General features: G+C 44.6%; 1 protein-coding gene across 4 annotated transcripts; it reads left to right on the top strand.

The window, feature by feature from the left end:
• The first annotated feature begins 4 nt into the window (after nucleotides 1-4).
• On the top strand, nucleotides 5-18,185 carry HEXD (hexosaminidase D). Of its 4 annotated transcripts, none has more exons than XM_048817243.2 (13): nucleotides 5-77; nucleotides 3,082-3,223; nucleotides 3,903-4,012; nucleotides 5,392-5,479; nucleotides 6,330-6,494; nucleotides 8,260-8,443; nucleotides 10,123-10,194; nucleotides 11,866-12,061; nucleotides 13,324-13,406; nucleotides 14,501-14,579; nucleotides 14,662-14,763; nucleotides 15,392-15,481; nucleotides 16,762-18,185. In XM_048817243.2, the coding sequence occupies exons 2-13, from the start codon at nucleotides 3,125-3,127 to the stop codon at nucleotides 16,928-16,930; spliced, it is 1,437 nt and encodes a 478-aa protein (XP_048673200.1). In that variant the 5' UTR covers nucleotides 5-77; nucleotides 3,082-3,124; the 3' UTR covers nucleotides 16,931-18,185. The 4 variants fall into 4 exon arrangements, with proteins under 4 accessions (XP_048673200.1, XP_048673197.1, XP_048673199.1 ...); XM_048817240.2 differs by lacking the exon at nucleotides 5-77 and adding an exon at nucleotides 143-401; XM_048817242.2 differs by lacking the exon at nucleotides 5-77 and adding an exon at nucleotides 420-487.
• The last annotated feature ends 2,650 nt before the right edge of the window (nucleotides 18,186-20,835 follow it).

Below are 20,835 nucleotides of genomic sequence, written 5' to 3' on the forward strand. Positions count from 1 at the left end.
GTAGATAGGAGCAGTCCATGTGAGAGCGATGAGCAGAACAGGCCTAAGCGATCTATACCAGAATGACAGAACAGGAGGTATGAACAAGGATTGAGAGACAGGCCAATGCAATCTATATCAGAGTGATAGAGCATTGGCATAGTTAGAGGCAGGTCATCCCAGAATAATAGCTGGTGAAGGGGCAGGCCAGAGTAATCCATGTCAGAGTGAGAATAGACGCTTGGAAAGCAGCCAGGAGAAAGGCTAAATAAATCTATTACCGAATGAAGGCCAGCGGGGGAAATAGGCGGCACGGCAGACAAGAGCAATCCATGCCAGAGATCGGAGCCCTGGAACTGTCTTGCTGCAGCTGGGTCTGAGTGGGGCTGGGAAGGGCGTTAACCCTCGCGGTGCCGGGGCAGGTGGGTGCCGCTGGCCGGGCGGGTTCTGGACTTGGGGCTGGGCAGGGCCCGGCCGAAACCACGGCCAACCCCAGCGCCCACGAGTTGTGAGTTGGATACAAACCCGCCAGACTTGCTCTGGAAGGGGGAAGTGGGGGAGGGCCTGCAACTGCCCCGGCCACACCAGTCGGGGGGCCCTGCAAATACCCAGCCACCCCGGGGGGGGGGGGGGTGTCTGCAACTGCCCCGGCCACCCCCGGTGTGTATGGGGGGGAGGGGCTGAAACTGCCCCGACCACCCTATGGGGGGGGGGGCTGAAACTGCCCCGACCACCCCGGGCTCGGGCCTGCAAATACCCAGCCACCCCCAGTGTGTATGGGGAGGGTGTCATAAATATAAAGGGAAGGGAAACCACCTTTCTGCATACAGAACTATAAAACCCTTCCTGGCCAGAGGCAAAACCCTTTCACCTGTACAGGGTTAAGAAGCTCAGGTAACCTCGCTGGCACCTGACCAAAATGACCAATGAAGAGACAAGATACTCTCAAAGTTGGGGGAAACAAAGGGTCTGTCTGTGTGTGTGATGATTTTGCCGGGAACAGATCAGGAATGGAGTCTTAGAACTTGTTCGTAAGTAATCTAGCAAGAAAGGCGTTAGATTTCCTTTTGTTTAAATGGCTGGTAAATAAGCTGTATGGAATGTATATTCCTGTTTTTGTAACTTAAGGTTTAGCCTAGGGGGATTCTCTATGTTTTGAATCTGATTACCCTGTAAGGTATTTACCATCCTGATTTTACAGAGGTGATTCTTTTACTTTTTCTTTAATTAAAATTCTTCTTTTAAGATCCTGATTGCTTTTTCATTGTTCTTAAGATCCAAGGGTTTGGGTCTGTGTTCACGTATGCAAATTGGTGAGGATTTTTATCAAGCCTTCCCCAGGAAAGGAGGTGTGTAGGGCTTGGGGGGGATATTTTGGGGGAGAGATGTCTCCAAGTGGGCTCTTTCCCTGTTCTTTGTTTAACACACTTGGTGGTGGCAGCATAGGGTTCAAGGACAAGGCAAAGTTTGTACCTTGAGGAAGTTTTTAACCTGAGCAGGTAAGAATAAGCTTAGGGGGTCTTTCATGCACATCTGTACCCTAGAGTTCCGAATGTACCCTTGACGGGGGGGAGGGGCTGCGACTGCCCCAGCCACCCCCAGTGTGTGGCAGGGGGAGGCTGCAATTGCCGTGCCCAGCTCTATGGGCAAGAACACCTACATGTGCCCATTGCTTGCCCTGCAACCAGCTCTGCCCCCCACAACTCCCCATCACATTCCCCCCCCCCCCCCCCATCTCTGCTCCTCCTGCAGTTCCTGGGATCTTCACCCGCCCTCTGCCAGGCCGAGGTGGGAGAAGGCACAGTCCATTCTCCCCTCAGCTCTAAGGGTTCTTCCCCTCCCCTTCCTAGGCTGGGTGCTGCATCCAGGGGGAGCAAAGGTGTTGTTCCATGCACACTGCTCACAGGAGGGATGGGGGAGCAGAGCTCTGATCTGCTCAGCCCTTCCTGCTCCTCTCCTTCTGTGAGAAACAGTACCTGCTCCTGGGTCTTCCTATAGCCACTCTGATTGGCCGCTCCTCTTGAGGAGGCGGGCAAGTAGGACAGGCTACCAATCAGAGGGGAATTCCCCTGACCCCACATAAGCAGGACTGAAATTTGCTAGAGGTTGTAGCCAGGCCAGCTGCACTCCCTGGCTTGCCAGAGCTGGCGGTACTGGGTCCAAGAGTCCAGCAGGCGCTGCCTGGCCAATGCATCATTGCCAGGGACAGTGGCTTTGTAGGACAAGTTTTTCCTCAGTTGCCCTCAGCAAGGCATGCACAACCTCAGGGCCCTGCTTCATTACCCTCACTCAGCTCACTGCTCTCTGGGGCAGGGACACAAGTGCCGCCTCGCAGATCACAAATCTGTCAGTGCTGCAGGAGATGGGGGAGTCTTTCACTTTCCCAGCACCTAGCTTGCCCTGAGAAGCAAAGAGGAGTCAAACTGCTCTGTCACTAAATCAGCAGATGTGACTGTGAACAGGCCCCAGGAGCCCATGTGTGGCATAAGAAGGTGTTGTTTGATATCGTTAATCTGATACCCTGTGGCCTCATACCAACATCCAGACTCTCGCTTGGGACAGATGGGTAGCCTGGAACACCAAGTGTTTTAGCTGCATCTTCTGTTCACTTACAACATGGAATCAGCCCTCTCCCACTGACGTCCTGTCTGACTTTTAACTATCAGTGTTGCCCTTTCCAAATTTCTCCATCTGTAACACAGGGATAAGAATAACCCTTTTCTGCCTCCTCACAAAAGGGTAGGGAGGTTAAATGGCTGCTTGTAAATCACATTCGGGTCTTTGGGTAAAAGGTGTCACAGATTTATAAAATTCATGACTCTCTCCATTGTGGAATTACAAGCCAGGAATCCCTTGTCTGGTTCTGCCCTTGCATGTGGCAGTCTCATGGATATGATGTATCTGGAATAGAACTGGGCCTGTGATCTGTTTCAGCGCCAATGGTTTAGCTTGTGTTTTTGGTACCTTTTTATAAGTGCAGCTCTTCCCCTGGTTAAGAAAATTGGCCTAAATCTGGCTTACATGATACCTCTGTACTTAAGATCCATATTTAATTGTGTGGGGGGAAATACTCCAAGTAATAAATTTACTGTTCTCCTCAAGGTAAAATATTTGTTTTTGCTGAAGACTTTGCCATGCTAAGAAGATGGAAGAAAATAAAATGACAGTCTCCTCACCATTTGGGCTGCACTTAGTGCACTTGGATCTCAAAGGTGCTCCACCAAAGGTCTCCTACCTGGCTGAGGTAACACATTTATTGCATGCAGGTAGGATTGTTGAATCAACTCCAAAATGATTCCAGTCCTTAACTGGAGGTCACACTGGGGGTGTAATGCAAGAGAGCATGTAGTGATCCATATGGCTTTGATTGGGGAGAGCAAAAAATTTGGTTTATCCAGAGGCCAGAATGTCTCAGTAGAACTTATTTAGGATGCTTACTGTAAACTGCAGTAACCTCAGTCCTTTCCTAGAGGGAAATAATGATTTAGGATTTCCACTAGTTGCAAATTAAGCTGTCATTCCAGCCTCCTTCATCAGCACTAAATCCACCACACACAATAAATGTAATGCTTTGCAGCTGCATGGGGAGTTCAGATTCTAGTTAAGGAAAACCTTAAAAGAGTCCTCTATCCAAATGAAGCTTTTGATTGTGGTTGTGTGTGTTCACATTCGAGCCAACCAGCTCTGGGCTTCTTGATATCTTGGGTCCTGATTTCACTGTGAACGAAATACTCCACATAGGTGCCAGACAGACTGCCAAAGAAAAGTTAAGATTCCTTCTCACATCCTGCTGCCTTTGCTACCTTGGGAATTATGCAGGCCAGAACCTGTAAGACATGAGCTTGTCAACCTTGTTTGTTGTGAACATGGATATCGTTATTACAAGCCAGACACATAACTGCAGGGGTTTCTTTCTCTTGCAGATCTTTCCTTTATTTCGTACCCTTGGTGCCAATGGTCTTCTCATTGAGTATGAAGACATGTTTCCTTATGAAGGAGAGCTGAAGCCACTGAGAGCAGAGCATGCTTACAGGTATTGCAGTCAAATGAATCTTGCAAGGGTTGTCAGGTGGCCTTCTCATACTGCTAGGGAGGAGGCTACAGGCTGAGTCCTGGTCTCTGACTCTTGGACTGACCATCTGGAACAGCTGTAGAAGCTCCTGGGGGTGGAAGAGGAGTATCACATGCCATTCTTAAGAGTCCAGAGGAATCAGTGGTGAAGCTGCTACTGATGGTTTCCAAAGGGAGTGTCTTACAGTCTATCCATGGAAGGGTGGTAGCTGCAATATGGGGCTGAGAAGGTGCAATAGGGGGCGTAAGGAAAGTGAAAGTACATTATGAACGGGATGAAGATGCAACAACAAGCCTCCCCTCAGTCCTGGGGCAGGGGGAATGGAACAGAACATGTCCCGCTGGTGACTGTATTTGCTGTTTCCCATTTGTGTCTGTCAGGAACGCAGCTTTGGCATTTTCCTGATTAAATTTTTCTGCATGTAAAATCAGCCCTTCATCTGGTCCACAGCCTTGGGATCTTGTCTGTTGGGCCAAGTCAGGATTTGGCTGGGACACCTGTCAGGAGAACTCGAGGAAGTAGTGCAGGCGATTCAGTAGATGAGACAGTTCTGTTCAATACAGTGCTGAGTTGAGGTGTGGTCTAATGTCCTGAGCATGGGGCTGGGAGTCGTGAACTCCAATCCTACCTTTACCACTCCCTCTCTTTGAGGCCTTGGGAAAATCACTTAACCTCTGTGTTGAGTCTCCCCAATCTGTAAAAGGGGATAATGATACTTACCTATCTGCCTTCTGGGGTGGTGTGAGATTAGTTACAGTAATATCTGTACAACACTCTGAAAAATATACAGGCATTACAGTGCATTTCATATCTGAGTGCCCACTACTTGTACTGGACTGACAGCCCAGCATGGTATGAAGCAGCTGCCAAAGATGCCGGCTTTTAGACTAGGAGTGAAAGCAGGATCCTGATCACACGTGGTCACTAAGGATCCCAGGATAATTTTCACAGGTATAGGTAATATTAGCTCTAGTATCCAGGCCAGGTGCCAACAGAGGTGTTTCTGTTCTGCTCCATAAATACCCCTGCATTTCCAGTTGCATAAGGTAAGCGCTTCCCTTCCAGCTGTGTTAGTGTTGCTGTCCACTGTTAACCCTATGAAGCCTTTACCTGTGATTTCTGTCTATGCAGTGAATTGCAGTCTGTGCAGTCAGTAAAGCCTGTGAAGAGCTTTGGGATAAAAGGTGCCTTATACCTATTAGAGCATCATCCTTTTGAAATTGACAAGCTACTGACTTTAGTTAACTCTAAACACTCTGTCCCTGGACCCTGGTGTGATTAACCCAAGTGTGTGTGCTCTTGCTCTCTCTCTCGCTTTCTTTCTCTGTCTCTCTTCCTAGTGCCTCAGAGATTAAAGAGATTTTAAATTTGGCAAAATTGCACGAGTTAGAAGTTATCCCTCTGGTGCAGACCTTTGGACACATGGAAGTAAGTGCATGTCTGGATTCGGGGGATGCTGCGTAGGTTAGAGAGTTCTGGAGAGCAGGGAGTAGGCCATGAGTCATTGACATGTCTAGTGTTTAGCATTTGGGGGATAATATTACTCTGCACTTTTAACAGCACCGTCCATCCAATGATCCAGAGCACCCCAATGACACTAGTGAATTCATCCTTTCAACTCCTCCAGTGAGACAGGGAGTTCTCTTATCCTCAGTTTCTATGTGGGAAAGCTGAGGCACAGAGAGGGGATGTGACTTCACAGTGGACATAAGTTGCAGCGCCGGGAATAGAACCCAGATCTCCTGACTCCCATTCCCAGGCTTTAACAACAAGACAATTCTTCTTCCCCTAATAGATAAACTGACAGAATTTTTCTGTTGGGGAATTCCACCCCCCAGCCCAATCGGCCCTCCACACCACCTGCCTTGCCACCCCAGTCAGCACTTCCTTCCCTGCTGTAGGATTTAGACACCACAGATGATGCAGTTGTAACCTCCTGAGTTATCCATGTTACCCCCGTATACACATGTTGGTTATAGCAGTGAGATGAGTGGGGTGGGGTGTGCTGCTCCCTCTGATCTGGGAGAGCAGCCACTGCTCAGCGGTGTCTGGGCTAAGATGCTCTATCGAGCAGTGGGAGCAGCAGAATGTGTCCTGCCTCTGCTGTGCCTGGCTCTGGCTTGTCCTCTGCCTCTGTCATTTTCCTGAGCACAGCAAAGTTTCCAAAATTGTAACAGTGGCGTCCGTTGGACCCCTGAGTGACATGAGACAGCACCATAGTTGCGTCCATCTTGCAGTCATTCTGTGGTTACATCTGTACATCTCATCTCTTCTGTAGTTTGTCCTAAAACACCAAGAGTTTTCTCATCTCCGGGAGGTGGAGATGTTTCCAAACGCCCTCAACCCACACAAAGAGGAATCCCTGATGCTGGTCAGTGCAATGATTGACCAGGTGGTGGCGCTGCATGATGGCTTACGATGGTTTCACATAGGCTCTGATGAGGTATGATTCTCCATGACACAGTTTCTCTCAGGTGCTGAGGAACAAAGCCGGGATTCACTTAGAAATCTTTTTGTGTCTGGGTGGACCGGGGACTCCCTGAATTTAGTGTTGGATGCTGAGGACACATCTGAGTAGAATTCCCTTTTCAGGCAAGGGAACCAGCAAGATTCTAGCTCTGAGAAGCTAAATCTAAAAGTCATTTTAATTCTTAATATCTCTGATTGCAACGGAAGCAGTTTATTTTCTTTAATAGGTTGATCAAAAGTAAAGTATTAGCTCCAGAAAGGTGCTTCTAACTCAGCACTTGGCTTGAGAAAGACCCTTGGCCTAAAAGGGCTTCACTTTGGATCAGACTTCAAGCCTGAGGTCCTGATTGGTTATGTTCAACTATATCCTGTGTTTTTTCAAGCTAAGATATTAGCCCCATTGTCCAGGCCAAATTCCTTCTTTTTAGCTAGGCTCTTTTTTTTTTTTTTTTTTAACAGCACCTAGCGCTATGGGGTCCTGAGCCATGACTCCTGTCCACTTCTGCAATACAAATAATAAATAATGCAACATACGTTCTGCTGACAAAAATGCTCCCGCAGTTTCTGTTGGGTGACATAGCCCTCTCTTCCTGCTGATATGTGCTGTAATGCAACTGCCCCCAGCTATCCCAGAGGTAGCTGCACTTCACTGGTGTGCTGAGTGATTTCTGTCTGCAAAGTGGTTTGGTATGAAAGGGTTGATAAGGTCATATTAAAGTCCCAAAGAATCAAAGCTGTATCCCCTCACTGTACCACTTTGTAGAAGTAGTGCCAGGTACATTGGTTAGGGATTCTCAAGGGTAATGAGAACATCCACAGTCACATGAAGGGATATATAAAGAGCATTAGGCTGAGGCACTTTTGTTCATAAACCATCTTAGAAACGCTGACCTAGTTTTCCAGGATCATAATCTCTCCCCCAGCCCTCTCCAAGACCACTGATATCTACACATGATTTTCAGTGCCTTAACCTTATTTCTTCTGTGATGAGTTTGATGGAGAGCACCCAGGTAATTCTACAGGCAATTGGATGGCAGATGTATAGAATCACCCTAAGGCAGGGAGCCCAGCTCAAAGGAACCCGAACCCTAGCTCCAAGTACCCTTACCACAGGAACTCTAACCCTAGGGTGCAGAGCCACATTCCAACATGCATGTCACTGTGTGATTTGAAAACAGGTGTGATGGCTCTTCGGTAAACTGACAGGATTGTTCAGGCTCCTGGAGGAGTTGTACCTCAAGGTACTGCCCAGTCATTCCAGGAGGTGGTTATTCTAACTTGCAGAGTCATTGAAAATGTTTGCTTCAAGTAGTTTAATTCATTAGGATATTTAACCTCTTCATTTCTGTGCAGACTTTCAGCCATCACAGCACACAGGTCTCTACAGCCTGTAGAGGCTTCCCTGGGCTCTTGGAGCCCCGCATGAAAACTACTGAGGCTGGAGTGCTCAACAGCTGTGGGATGGGATTTAAACTAAATTATAGGTCAACATTTTACTAAACTGTGTGGATGCTCTGTGCTTGCTGCCTGCTACAGGTTCAGGGAGGCTTTGACAGGAAGACTTCTTTGGAAACTCTGGGCTCTTGTCTTCATTTTGAATAGATGGGAAATCCATCCTTCCCTATCCCTTTCTCTTCTCTGATCAGCCAAAGGGAGAATAAGAGGAGACCGGGATGAAGGAGGAGACATATTAAAAGAGCCTCTACAGTAAAGCAGTGTCTTTTGCTTGGTGCCCCCAGGTCTACTATCTCGGGGAAGGGGAGGAGTCAAAGCAGTGGCTGCAGAAAGAAGAGAACAGCACAGAGAAGCTGTGTCTATCCCACATGAAAGCTGTTGCAAGTTGCATGGTCTCGTCTCATCCGGCGGTGAAGCCCATTGTGTGGGATGATATGCTCAGGGGGGTGAGTGAGGAAACGCTGACAGGTACGTGAACTGGGCAGGACACCTCTCATAACTTTATAGCATAACAAGCTCTACATACCCGTGTTTGAAACAGATTGTACTGGGAAACCCATCATTCAGTTGTGACAATTAGGAAGAGGTAAGAAGTGATTTCACAAGGAGCTAAGCAGAGGAGAGGGATTGCCCAGTAGTTAGAGCCCTAGCCTGGGACTCAGGAGCCCTTTTGTCAATTCCCTGCTTTGCTGCAGATTTCCTAAGTGACTTTGGGCAAGTCATATAGCCTCTCTGTGACTCAGTTTCCCCTCTGTAAAATGGGGATAATAGCGCTGCCCTTCCTCACAGGCCAGTCTTGAGGATAAATACATTACAGATCATGAGGTGCTCAGATACTGTGGTAACAGGGGCCATATAAGTACCTAACATAGATCGAGATGCCATGTGTGGGTCTTTGTCTTCTCTCTCTGACCATTTTAAAAAAAATCTCATGGAACTTTATGTAAGGACAGAGGTTTGAATCAGTGTCCTTAGCCTCAACTTCTACCCACGCCTGGGCAGTGTTGTGCACCAGTAGTTGTTCTCCACAGAAATGTCTGCATGCCAATGGTGCAGACTCACGGAGAGAAGCCATGACCTGGTGTCTTTGACATTGCAGTTTATCACTGTGCACATGGCAGGAATGTCCAGAACTGAATTGTGGGATTGCTCAGTAGCCTTGTTCACATTAGCCTTTTTTCCAACTATTGCTAAACTTGGTGCAGCCCTGTTATAAACAGGCAACCAGCAGCATTGTCATCATGCTGGTGTGAAAACCTTCTCTGAATGGTTTAAAATGGGGTTTGGGTTAAACGCTGAATTATTGCAATGTTTACTGATACTTGGCAGCAGCTTCTGCGTGACCAGGTATTCTTCAGTGTTTAAATCCAAGTGAATTAATGTGGTACACAGTAACTTGGGACCAAACCTGCACCTTTGTGCATACAGAATTTCCACTGAAGTTGGTGGAAGGTTTACATGTGCAAAGAATACAGGATCAAACCTTTGCAGGATCCTTTGTTCCTGCAAGCACATGCACTGGTAAGGCCAGGGGATTGGTAATGAGGCTGACTAGAGATGAAGGACTTTTAGGTGGTAGCGTCGACATAGCCTATCTCAGCAAAACTTATGTCACTCTGGGATGTGAATATTACACCCCCCTGAGCGACATAAGTTCCACCAACATAAGCATTCAGGTGCACAACTCTATGTCGATGGGAGAGCGTCTTATGCCACTTGTGGAGTTGGCTCTCTACTGTCTGCATAGAGCATCTTCACCAGACACGCTGCATCGGTGCAGCTGTAGCGATACTTCCATTGATGTGGCCTTAGTCTGGCCAATAGACGGGTGTCCATCCTATGGATGGTCACTAATTGGGCCCTTTGTTGACCGTCTCAGGAAAGAATCTAAGGACTGAATGGAGCCTGAACTGCCTTTCACCTTGGAAGAGTCCTCTCTAAACCACTTTGCAGGGAGAGGCCAGGAGGGACTTGCGCTCTGGAGCTGCCTGTGTTCTTGTTTGTTCTGTAGGTAGAGAACATCTGCGTCCAAGGCTGACGAACCCATCCCGTGGGGTTTGATGCAGGACTGATTACTGCAGCATTAACACACAAGCAGCTTTAACTGACCATTTTGCATCACTTAAAACAAATTCTGCTCCTTCTAGAGTCCGGGGTAGCTCAGCTGATGGAGCCAATGATCTGGGACTATGCACCGGATCTTGACGAGGATGACAAAGGTTTGTACTGTTGGTTCTGAACTGCTAAGAACATGCAAAGCGCTCAGTTAACTTAAAAATGGTCAGTTTCCAGTTCTTATATCACATGGTCCCCAGACACCAGAAGCTTTTGCTGTATTAAATAAACCTTCTCCTACTAACTTATATTAATATTAACTTATAACAATCTCTATAAGTGATGGAGACAACTACACAGATCTTGCTAGAATCCATGCATACTGATTTACTGCTCCTGGGAAGGTTTTCAAGGGGAGTATGGCCCCTTTCTTTCTAGCAGAATATATGGAAAGATGATCCTAGCCTACCCTTCTGTTAAACTGAATATAGACTTTAGGCACGTCACTTCTTTAAAAAACACCTTATATTTGTCATCAGAGTCTCACCATTTTACACTGTCAAAACAAAGTTGTAAGCAAACCCCTTTGCTCTGACTTCATGGCATTGTACCTGTTCTATCTAACTTTATTTTTCTCTCTCCACTCATGTTGTGAAGGATTTTCATCTGTTAAGGTCAGGATTTTCACACCTACATGTCATCTTGTTTTTACTGGCCTGGGCACTCAGCATAGTCAATAAGGAGTGTCATTTGAAAAAGTCCTTAACATTGGCTTAACTCTGCTTCTGTTGAAGGTTAATGAGCATTCTTCAGTGGGTCCAGTTAGGCCAATGCTGAGCACTTTTGAAAATTCCACCTCATGCAAGTTCCCTGGAAGTCTGAGAAAAGGCTCATATTTGATTCCCATGGGAGTTGGATCAGGCCTTAAAGATTTTGTATTCAAATGCTTAGGGTACGTCTATACTGCAAGTGCTACAGTGACACACAGCTGCAGCTATGCCAGTGTAGTGTAGACACTTTCTACAGTGATAGAAGAAATTTTTCCATTGCTGTAGTAAATCCAGCACCTCAAGAGGTGGTAGCTAGGTTGATGGAAGAATTCTTCCATTCACCTGGCTGCATCTACGTTTTTACAGCCCTGAGAAATGTAGCTTGATCAATCTATGTTTTAGGTGTAGACCAGGACTTACGTGCCAGAGTAACTAACAGTTGTTTGGTGTTCCATAGATTCAGGTATACACCCAGCTTTCTTAGCACTCCAAAGATGAAACTTAAATCTCCTAAGTGTTTGCATTCATTGGGTCTGATTTTCTTCTGACCTGCACCAGTGTAAATCTTTGAGGGGAGTAACTTCTGATTTACCCCAGAGTGAAAGAAGAAATTGGCCCTGTGTGAACTCTGCTGTAACATCAGCGGGGCATTCCAGATGCCCAATTCTGCAGTCCTTACTCAAGTGCGTAACACTTGGCCATGCAAGGAGACCTATTGAAGCCAATAGGTTACGCACATGAGTGAGGTTTGCAGAATCAGATCCTGAATGAATATGGGTCTAATCTTGTAGACAGCAAGACTCTCACTAAAAGCCAGGAGGGGACATTTGCCTGCAAATGGACTTTGGCTCCAGAGCCTGCATCCACAATAGCCTTTGGTGAACAAATGGACTGTGTGTTTCAATCAGTGAAAGTGTGACACTGCTTCTGGCCCCTTCTAGCTCAAACCCAGAGCTGTGTATCTATTGCACAAGAGTTCAGGATCCAGAATTCCTCTGAACAGGAGTAATGCGGCTAAAACTGAGCACCTGGTGCTGTACATGTCCCCTTGGTCTTATATTTCAGTGCTTCTCGTTGAAAAGTACCGCAAGTGTGGCTTCCCCAAGCTGTGGTTTGCTAGTGCCTTTAAAGGAGCCACTGGGGCGAATCAGTCTCTAACCCTGATTGGACACCACTTAAAAAACCATCTGCAGTGGCTGAAAGTGGCAAACAGCACTCCTGCTGATATGCTCCAAGGCATCGCCCTGACTGGCTGGCAAAGGTAAGGGGCTGTTCTTTAAGCAGTTCCATGGAATGTATGCAAACAAATTCCCACCAAACAGTATCAAAATAGGTATAAAGGGGCCCAGGATCCACGGGGGCCAGAGAGTGCTGCAGGAACTCTGGAATACTGCAGTGCCTCCTGTTGCTCACTTATAGCCCCTGCCCTAGTGAGTGAGTGTTGTCGATGGGTCTCAAAAGATTCCTTCCAGGCCTCTGGCCCAGAAGCATTAAGGCCATGGAGTGTGGAAGGGAAAACTGAAGGCTGTTCAGGTCTAAATCCAAATGGGGATTAATATTTGCTATACCTGGGAGTAAAAAATGGCATTAACTCAACTACATTCTTAACCAGGGAGCTTGTGTTTTGTAGCACACTGGGTTAATCAGTAGAAATGACTCTTGTTGGAGACATGTCCAATAGTTAGGTCTTAAGGCAAAATGAAGGTGAGAATTTCAGCCTTTTTAAATGCTGCTTTGTGCCCCCTTGAATGGGGTTTTATTTCACTCTTCTTTTGTGGGCGGGCGTGTTGAATACACATTTATTACAGATCATTTTCTGCAGATGCATGGAGACCACTTTACTCATCCTCTGCTAATATTTAACATTGATAGGACTAATCTACATACCAACTAAATGGCCTGCAGATAATGATTATTTAAACAAACCATTCCACAAGATGCCCTTGAAATTGTTTGCTCTCTAACTCAGATAGCTCAAGTTACTTTTATCCTTCACAGGATGAAAATATGAATGTAGCTTGATTTCCCAGTCCAGTTAAACCCTTGAAAATGGGGGCTACCCCATAGAAATGCGGCCAGACACTTAAAGTATCTCCTTCCAATGCGGCTCTAGTTAATACCCAAGGCCAGGAATGAAGTAGTTAAAAGAATAAACTATTGTAATGATGGTTTCAAATACCACAAAGCTGTGTGAGGAAATAGTTGTAAGTATTAGAAGGAGAAAAGGCTTTCATGGGATAGATGCATGATCTAAGATAAGGCCAGAAATCCTGAGTTCTAATTCAGGCTTTGACCCTGATTTGCCTTGGGCAAATTAATCTGTTTCTCAGTTTCCCTATCAGTAACGGAGGTTTAATTATCCCTTTGTACCTTGGAGGAGGAGTTAGGATGTGCTTTATCCTGAGAGATGGACTAATGTTTATAAAACACTTGGAGACTGTTGGATGAAGTGCTAACATTCAGCACAGTTATAGCACCTATTTACAGCAAAGCACTGAATGAATGGACATTTATCTTTTTCAGGTATGACCACTTCTCTGTCTTATGTGAGCTTCTTCCAGTGGGAATCCCATCACTAGCTGTGTGTCTACAGGCACTACAGAATGGTACACACTGCCTATATCCTCTATCAGAGCTAATACCTATTCCAAAACAAAAGTTAACCGTGACTAAAGTTCTGCAAGATCAAACCACCTCTTAAATTTAACAGGCATGTCTGTGATCATGAAAATTGTTAGATTATAAACAATGCATTTCTGATCTAATTTCATACTCTTTATAGGCACACAGGCATGACTATGGTAATAGCAGCTGCTGTGGTTTCCACCTATTGTGTGGTTCCATTAATTTAATAAAGAGCCTTATTATACTAATCCTCTTGTGTTTTTGAGTAGTGCATAAATTGGCATTGGTTTCCTTTCTCAAGTGTGATCTTTTTTAGCAGTAGAAGCTATGAATTGCTTTTGAAACAAAACTGCTTAAACTGATTTTTGATTCATTGCTTATACAGAAATAACTAGTTACATAGACCACATTTCACAATAAGGCCTTGTCTACACCCACAAGTTGTTCTCCTTAGACTATACCAATGTGGATAAAGGAGGACAGCCCCCCTAAAATGGATTCTGCTATACCAGCATAAAGGTGCTTATAGCAGTATAGTTTATTCCCAGATGGGAAGGGGTATAAGCTATACCAGTAGAAGGTATTTATACCTGTATAACTGCATCCACACTAGTGATTGAATCAGTATAACCATTTCAGAAAAAAAAGACCCCTAACCTAAATAGTTATACTGGTAGAGTAGGCCTTAACCTTTAGAATTCCGCAAGGGTCAATTCTGTCTTCTGCATTTCTTCTTTTGGGGGATGGGGAAACCTACTGAAACTTTTTTAAAAAAAATTAAGACAATCTAAAATACTAAGAGGGAAATGCAGTGTAAAGAAAACTAGGCAGACAGGCCTGGGGTGGCAGTAGTCCTTTCTCAACAGAGAATTAACACACTGTACTAAAGTCTGTAGGGGGGATTTTCATGACCTTCTGCTTCTGTTTAAGTGAATGGGAGTTTTACCATTGACTTTCGTGGAAGCAGAGTTAAAATCCCTCCTTACTTGTATTATAGCTATTTGTGTCCCCATTTTGCCATTCGAGGCTGCACTTTTCCTCTGCTTCCCTCTTACTTTGACTGTCCTTTGCCCAGGTGGCTATTCTGAAAAGGTTAAAGAAAATGTGGAGAAACAGCTGGGGCTCTCAAGTCTGGAAATTGACACTTTCATGAGGTAAAGCCCCACTTGCTGGATTCAGATGCTTCTTGTTGTGTTGCGGTGTAATTTTGAAGACTGACCTATTCTGTTTGGACAGTGAAAGTTCAGGGACCTTTCCAGGGAGTGACATCTTCACACTTGTGACTCAGGTCTGCTTCTATCTGAAGCCCTCAGTGGATGAACTTCTTGAAAGAAACAGGTAATACAAAAAATAAACTTGATGTTTTTGCTTTGTCTCCTCATAAGTGATTGGCCCATAATGTAGATAAATGGTCCAAGAAAACTTAAATTGACTTCTCTAAGGTGGCTAATGCTCTTAGTTGTGGAGCTTAGTTGGTGGCTAAGGCATTACATGACCCTCTGCTCTGAAATAGAGTGATACCAGCAGAGGATAATACCTTTAGACCTGGATTCAGCAAATTGCCCAAAAACTTGCTTAAGTCCATCCCTATTTGTCACAGCACTTGCTTAAATTCTTTGCCGAATCAGAGTTTTACTGCCATTGAAGGCAAAATGTAATTTCTGAAAGTTCTAGTGAGTAAAAGATTAGTGTTTAAGTTATAAAGGCAAAATATTATGCCTTAGGACACACAATATCATTCTCAACCAAATTCAGAGGGGATGTGTAAAATGGCATAAATTAGACTCCCTTTCACTAATTTAGACTGCAACAAATCCATTCTACAACTGTGCAGGGGTGTCTACATCAGTGTGAGGGAGATCCCAACTTAAACCACTTCTTACATCACCTCAGTCTGGCCAACAGCCATCTGTCCCCATCAGTCACTGCTGTTTCAAGGAATATTCAGGCTGAGATGTATTTTCAGGTATGTCACAGGCTGGTTCAGCCCCTACCACAGAAAGAGGAAGATTGTTCATCCTATAATGATGCATCATTTTCAGCCGGATGCACTAAGGTAACTTAACATTCCCCTTTGCAAGATACTGGAAATAAAGCTTGTGTTTAACACATCCTGGGGAAACTTGACCTTGAGCACCACCGTTTGGAATATGTCAACATTAAGCAACCTAGTTGTTATAAAACAATTGAACATGAAGCATATAGGTTTTCGCCATAAGAAGTGTATCCTAATCTGTATTTGACTTGGAATGACTCCATGGAATGCAGGTACAGCATTATCCCACAGGAAGTTTTTGCTATGTGAGAGAAAAAAATAGTATAGTGCTTTTCATCCACAGATCTCGTTTGCCTTACAAAAGAGGTAAATATCACTCTCCCCATTTTACAGATTGGGAAGACGGATACTCAGAAAGGAAGTGACTATGCAGTGGCAGGATCTGGAATAGAAGCAGATCCTCTGACTGCCAGTCCACTGCCAATGCCAATTCATGGTCTTATGTAATATATCAGTGTATATTTTTAAGCATTTATTTTTTCAATTTTTATCTATTTAAATTTTCACAGTTGTGGGAAATCAGGGGGGTGGGGGAGGTCAGACAATAATTATTTGACGGACATTGAGATTCAAATAATTAAAGTTTATAAGCCAGCTGTTTTAGCAGAGCTGTAAATACATGCTTTTAGGCAGCATTCACGACAACACATTTTATAGTCATTAAGGTGGGACTCATACAAAGTAAGGTACTCAGCCAGCATTTCTATCAACAATGGAAATTCTTTTTGGTTGGTTTGTGTGTGTATGTATGGTGAAATCAACATTTACTGATAAAAATCTAATCATTCCAAGTGTATTTAAAGTTAAAGCCTATTTTGTCAACTCATCTGTTATGCTGATTTTTTAACAGTTACTATGGCAGGGGGAGATTAAGTTTCAGAAACTGCTTTCATGACTTAAATCCCTACTAATTCAAGGTCAGGTTTCAAATTTTAAAAAAAGGCACAGTTCCTCCTTTGCACCATTTTTTAAAAATACTGAATGAGTGAGATGCAGAGGTTAACTGCCCCAAAACGTAAGGCACAGTTCTGCAGGTTTAAATCCATTGCAGTCCTGTAAAAGATGCATCCTTTCCTGCAAGAGAAGTGAAACTTTAAAGCTCCAGCACAGTATGCTAGAATTCCATTTCTTCTCTCTGCAAAGGGTCACCTCATGATCTCATCTCATCTCTTTTGTCATGACTTAATTGCAAATGTAGTTGGTGCGGTTGGCTAATAATCCTGGTGAAGAACATGAACTGTAGCACGCTCTGTTCACGTCTTCCTTTGGTTTCTGTTTAGTCTTCTAGACAAGTGGAATACTGTGATGCAAGAGCTTCAAGCAGCCCTTAACAGAGTTTTCTACATGTGTACCCTAGAAGAGTGGATGGAGGAGAATGTCCATCCCAGCTTACACAAACTGCAGGAAGTAGTGGATGACCTAGACAAAGCAATACAAGCACAATCCTAGCTGCCCTCACAAACTGCCAGACGTCTTATCTGAGACCCTGGCTGGTACAAATTCATGAGTAACTGTATAGCCAAAGCTTAAACCACCCATGGAATAAACTGGATGCAACTACCCTGAAGTTGAGTTGGGCCATATCCACAGCAAGGAATTTGCATCAGCACAGCTAGAATGATGAAGTATGAAAATGTGGAGTTCTATCTTTACCTCCAACCAATGCCGAAACTCAGCCTCTGAAATCAGCTACTGCAATGTGCGTACTTGACCAGACTTACTCCAGTGTCTAACAATGAAAGCAAGAACGAGGCCAAGCTTGGCTGTGTTCTTAGTAGTGAGAGTATAGGGAAAGGAGAAAGTGCATCAAGACAGATCTTGAATTTTGAAAATCTCTCCCTTTTAGGTAAAAGTGACCTGAAAAAGTAATGTGGCAAATTCCAGTCACTCACCAGTATGAGCTGAATGCCCCCTCAAGATTCCGCATACTTCTGCCTTGTTGTAGGTCTTTATCTCCTTCCATTATGGCCATCTGATTCTTGCTCAGAGGCAGTGTTCTGGTACGTATCCTACTGCAGCATCATGACAAAACTTCAGTCAATCCATGGCTCTGGATAAGTCCTGTTTGTGACATTCTTAGTTTCTAAAGTATAGAAAGGAACTTTAAAAAACAAAAAGCTTGTATCCAGCTTTGAGGAGGTTCAGAACTGAAGGTCACAACTTGATCTTTTAAAAAAAAAGTTATTAAAATACAGGTCTTAACTGGCTTTTTAGGAGAACAGGAGAAAGATGTCCTTGAGGGCTGTGACATCACAGCATCGTGTATAACGGGGCATCAAAGCAGGAGTCAGCTGGCTACAGTGGACTTACAGGACTTGAAATGAGAGGTGGGAAACTAATTTTTGGTAATGTGCTGAACACTGCAGTCTGGTTATTTGAGGAAGTTTCTTAAAGCCTCTTAACGTAACAGAAAAGTACCCAAATCACTTCAGATACCCTTCAGTTGTTAGCATCATAACTATAAATCTGACTTCTGTTGCATCTACTTGCAAAGTTAGAAACTAGTCGGAAGTCAATAGAAAGACACCCATAGGCTTTCTGTGCTTGAGGTGAGGGCTCTTAATGGTTTATAGACAAGTTCGTGTTTCATAGCCTTGTAAACTGGTTAACAAGCATATTGTAACTACTGGGCACAAAATAAGTCAGTGAAAATCAGATACTCCAAGTGTGAATTTACAATAAACATACAAAATGCCTTTTAAAATGTTTGCTTCATTCATTGCTTTCTTGAAACATCTAAATACAGAGTTTAAAGAATGAGTATGGGGCCAAGTTGTAACGTCTACTTTGAAATTAGCATATATCTGAACTACTGAGAAAGGCAGAGAGCTACAATAAATGAGGCGAGGCACTGTAGAATGGGATTCACAAAAGCTATCTCACTAGGCAGCAGCTCCTTGCCTAAGGTAGCCAGTGGGAGATGCCAACCGGAGGGGGGCGTGCTAAGCCCATCCCTCTTGGAGACAGGTGCTTAAGTGCTGGCTGCAGGGACGTGCATCCCTCTACTTGGGATTCTCAGCTGTGAACCCTCTACATAGACACCTATGCTGCAAGAAGCTGGGCAGGAGGGAGGCCTTCCTTCAACTTTTAGCCCAGTGGTTAAGGTAATCACCTGGGATGTAGGAGAGCCCTGGTTCAAGTCCCCTCTGCCACCTGAGGTGAGTGCTGTAACTAGTGAGCTAGTCTAGCTGTCTATTTCAATATCTCCTATGCAAGCTGTCCACTGTGGATAAATACTGCTATTTTCTACACTCCTACTCCAAATGTCCTTGCCTCAAAGAGATTGGGCCTTTGGTTCACTGTATATGATATGCCTTGCTCTGGGCTTCTGGGGAATAAACAAGGATGGGTTAGCCTCAGGACATTTGGTTCCGTTCAGATAAGCCCTTTTGTAATTCTTTTCATCGGTAGATCTCAAAGCACTTTACAAAGGAGGTCAGTATCATTATCTCCATTTTAGAGGTGGGGAAACTGAACCACAGAAAGGTGAAGTAGCTTGTCCAAGGTCACCCAGCAGGCCAGTAGCCAGATGGGAATAGAAATCAGGGCTCCTGAGTCCCAGTCCAGTGCTCTAATGAGAAGCAATGTTATTCATGATGGGAAATGGAAGGAATTTAAATAAAGGCCCAACTGTTTAAAATGTTACCATCCCACTATAGAATGCTTTAGAGATGTGAGTTCCCCCTTACCTTTACAGATGTGCCTTAAAAATAAAGCCCAAATTAGACTTTAACACACTTCAGATTCATTTATCTTCATTAGTACATGCAGCTTCCCAACCCCAGCTGGCATCTGGGAGGGACTGGGACAGTGCTGCTGGAACTAGGGGTGCTCGTGCACCCCCTGGCTTGAAGTAGTAATAACAAACACCAAATACCTGGTTTCCACCATTAGCACCCCCACTATGAAAATTGTTCCAGCACCCCTGGACTGGGAGTCACCTTACAGGCTGAAGGAGCTTCACTAGCACCTAGACTGGCAGATGCCTGCTTTAATTCTCAAAACTTGTAGCCACACCATCCCTTCCTGTTTACCAATAAGAGCAGGCCCTCTTCTTTCTGTCCTGCAGACAGCTCCTCCATTCTCAGTTATCTGACCAGCAGCATATGCCATTATCATTTAATTCAGGGGCTCTCAACCTTTCCAGACTACTGTACCCCTTTCAGGAGTCTGATTTGTGTTGCATACTCCCAAGTTTCACCTCTCTTAAACGACTTGCTTACAAACTCAAACATAAAAATACAAAAGTGTCCCAGCACACGATTCCTGAAAAATTGATTATATTCTCCTTTTTATCATATAATTATAATATAAATCAATTGGAATATAAATATTGTACTTATTAGTGTATAGTATATAGAGAAGTATAAAGAAGCCATTGCCTCTATGACATTTTAGTTTGTACTGACTTTGCTAGTACTTTTTATGTAGACTGTTGTTAAATTAGGCAAATATCTAGATGAGTTGACGTACCCCCTGGAAGACCTCTGTGTACATCCAGGGGTACACGTATCCCTGGTTGAGAACCACTGGTTTAATTCACCCTTGAAGTCAGCAGTAAGACCATGACTTCTCCATCTCATGCCTGCTCACCCGCTGGACCCACAGGGAGAGGCAGAGGTTAGGATCTTAGTCCTGTCTTTCCCTTTGAGTTAAAGATAAGCATGTTCTTGCATGCTTTGCTGGACTGAAGCTAGCGTGCTCAAAATTTTGCAGAATCAAACTCTTAGTCAATCTCCCACTGAAACCACTTGTTGTTCTTTGAGTGTGTCCCCCTATGGATGCTGTACCATAGGATGTGCCACATGCCCATGCGCTTTTGTCCATATTATGCAAAGCAGTGTCTGCGGGCCCATGCCTCCACAGAACAGCCTCTCATGCTTCCCAAGAGGGCATATAAGAAGGCACAGACCCACTGCCATTCAGTTCCTTCTCAACTGCCTGCAACTTGAAGTGGAGAGATTGCATGTCCACTATTCTCAGCTTTCTGCCTTTTCTTAACAGCAATTTATTTAGTGTTTTTCTTTTATTTTGTTTAGTTATTTTATCTATTTAATTTTAGCACAGTTGTGTTTGGATGGTCACGCTCATGCAAGTTTCTGTAAGGTAAATAACCTCTCCTTGGCTTGCCCCACCAGCCCACCCACCCTGCCTGCCTCTATTCCCTAAAATTGGGAAGAAACCTCAAAACAGAAATTCAGGCACAGATAGGCAACTCCCTCATAGACTGCTGCTGTAACACTTACTGCCAAGAAAGTCAGCACCTAGCCTGGCTTTATTCCTAGTGTGCCTTTCAGATCTCCTCCTGCTGACTCAAACCATCATCAACCCTAATACCAGTCTGTGAAATACTA

The sequence above is a fragment of the Caretta caretta genome, chromosome 14, assembly GCF_965140235.1.
Source record: "Caretta caretta isolate rCarCar2 chromosome 14, rCarCar1.hap1, whole genome shotgun sequence".
Classification (NCBI taxonomy): Eukaryota; Metazoa; Chordata; order Testudines; family Cheloniidae; genus Caretta; species Caretta caretta.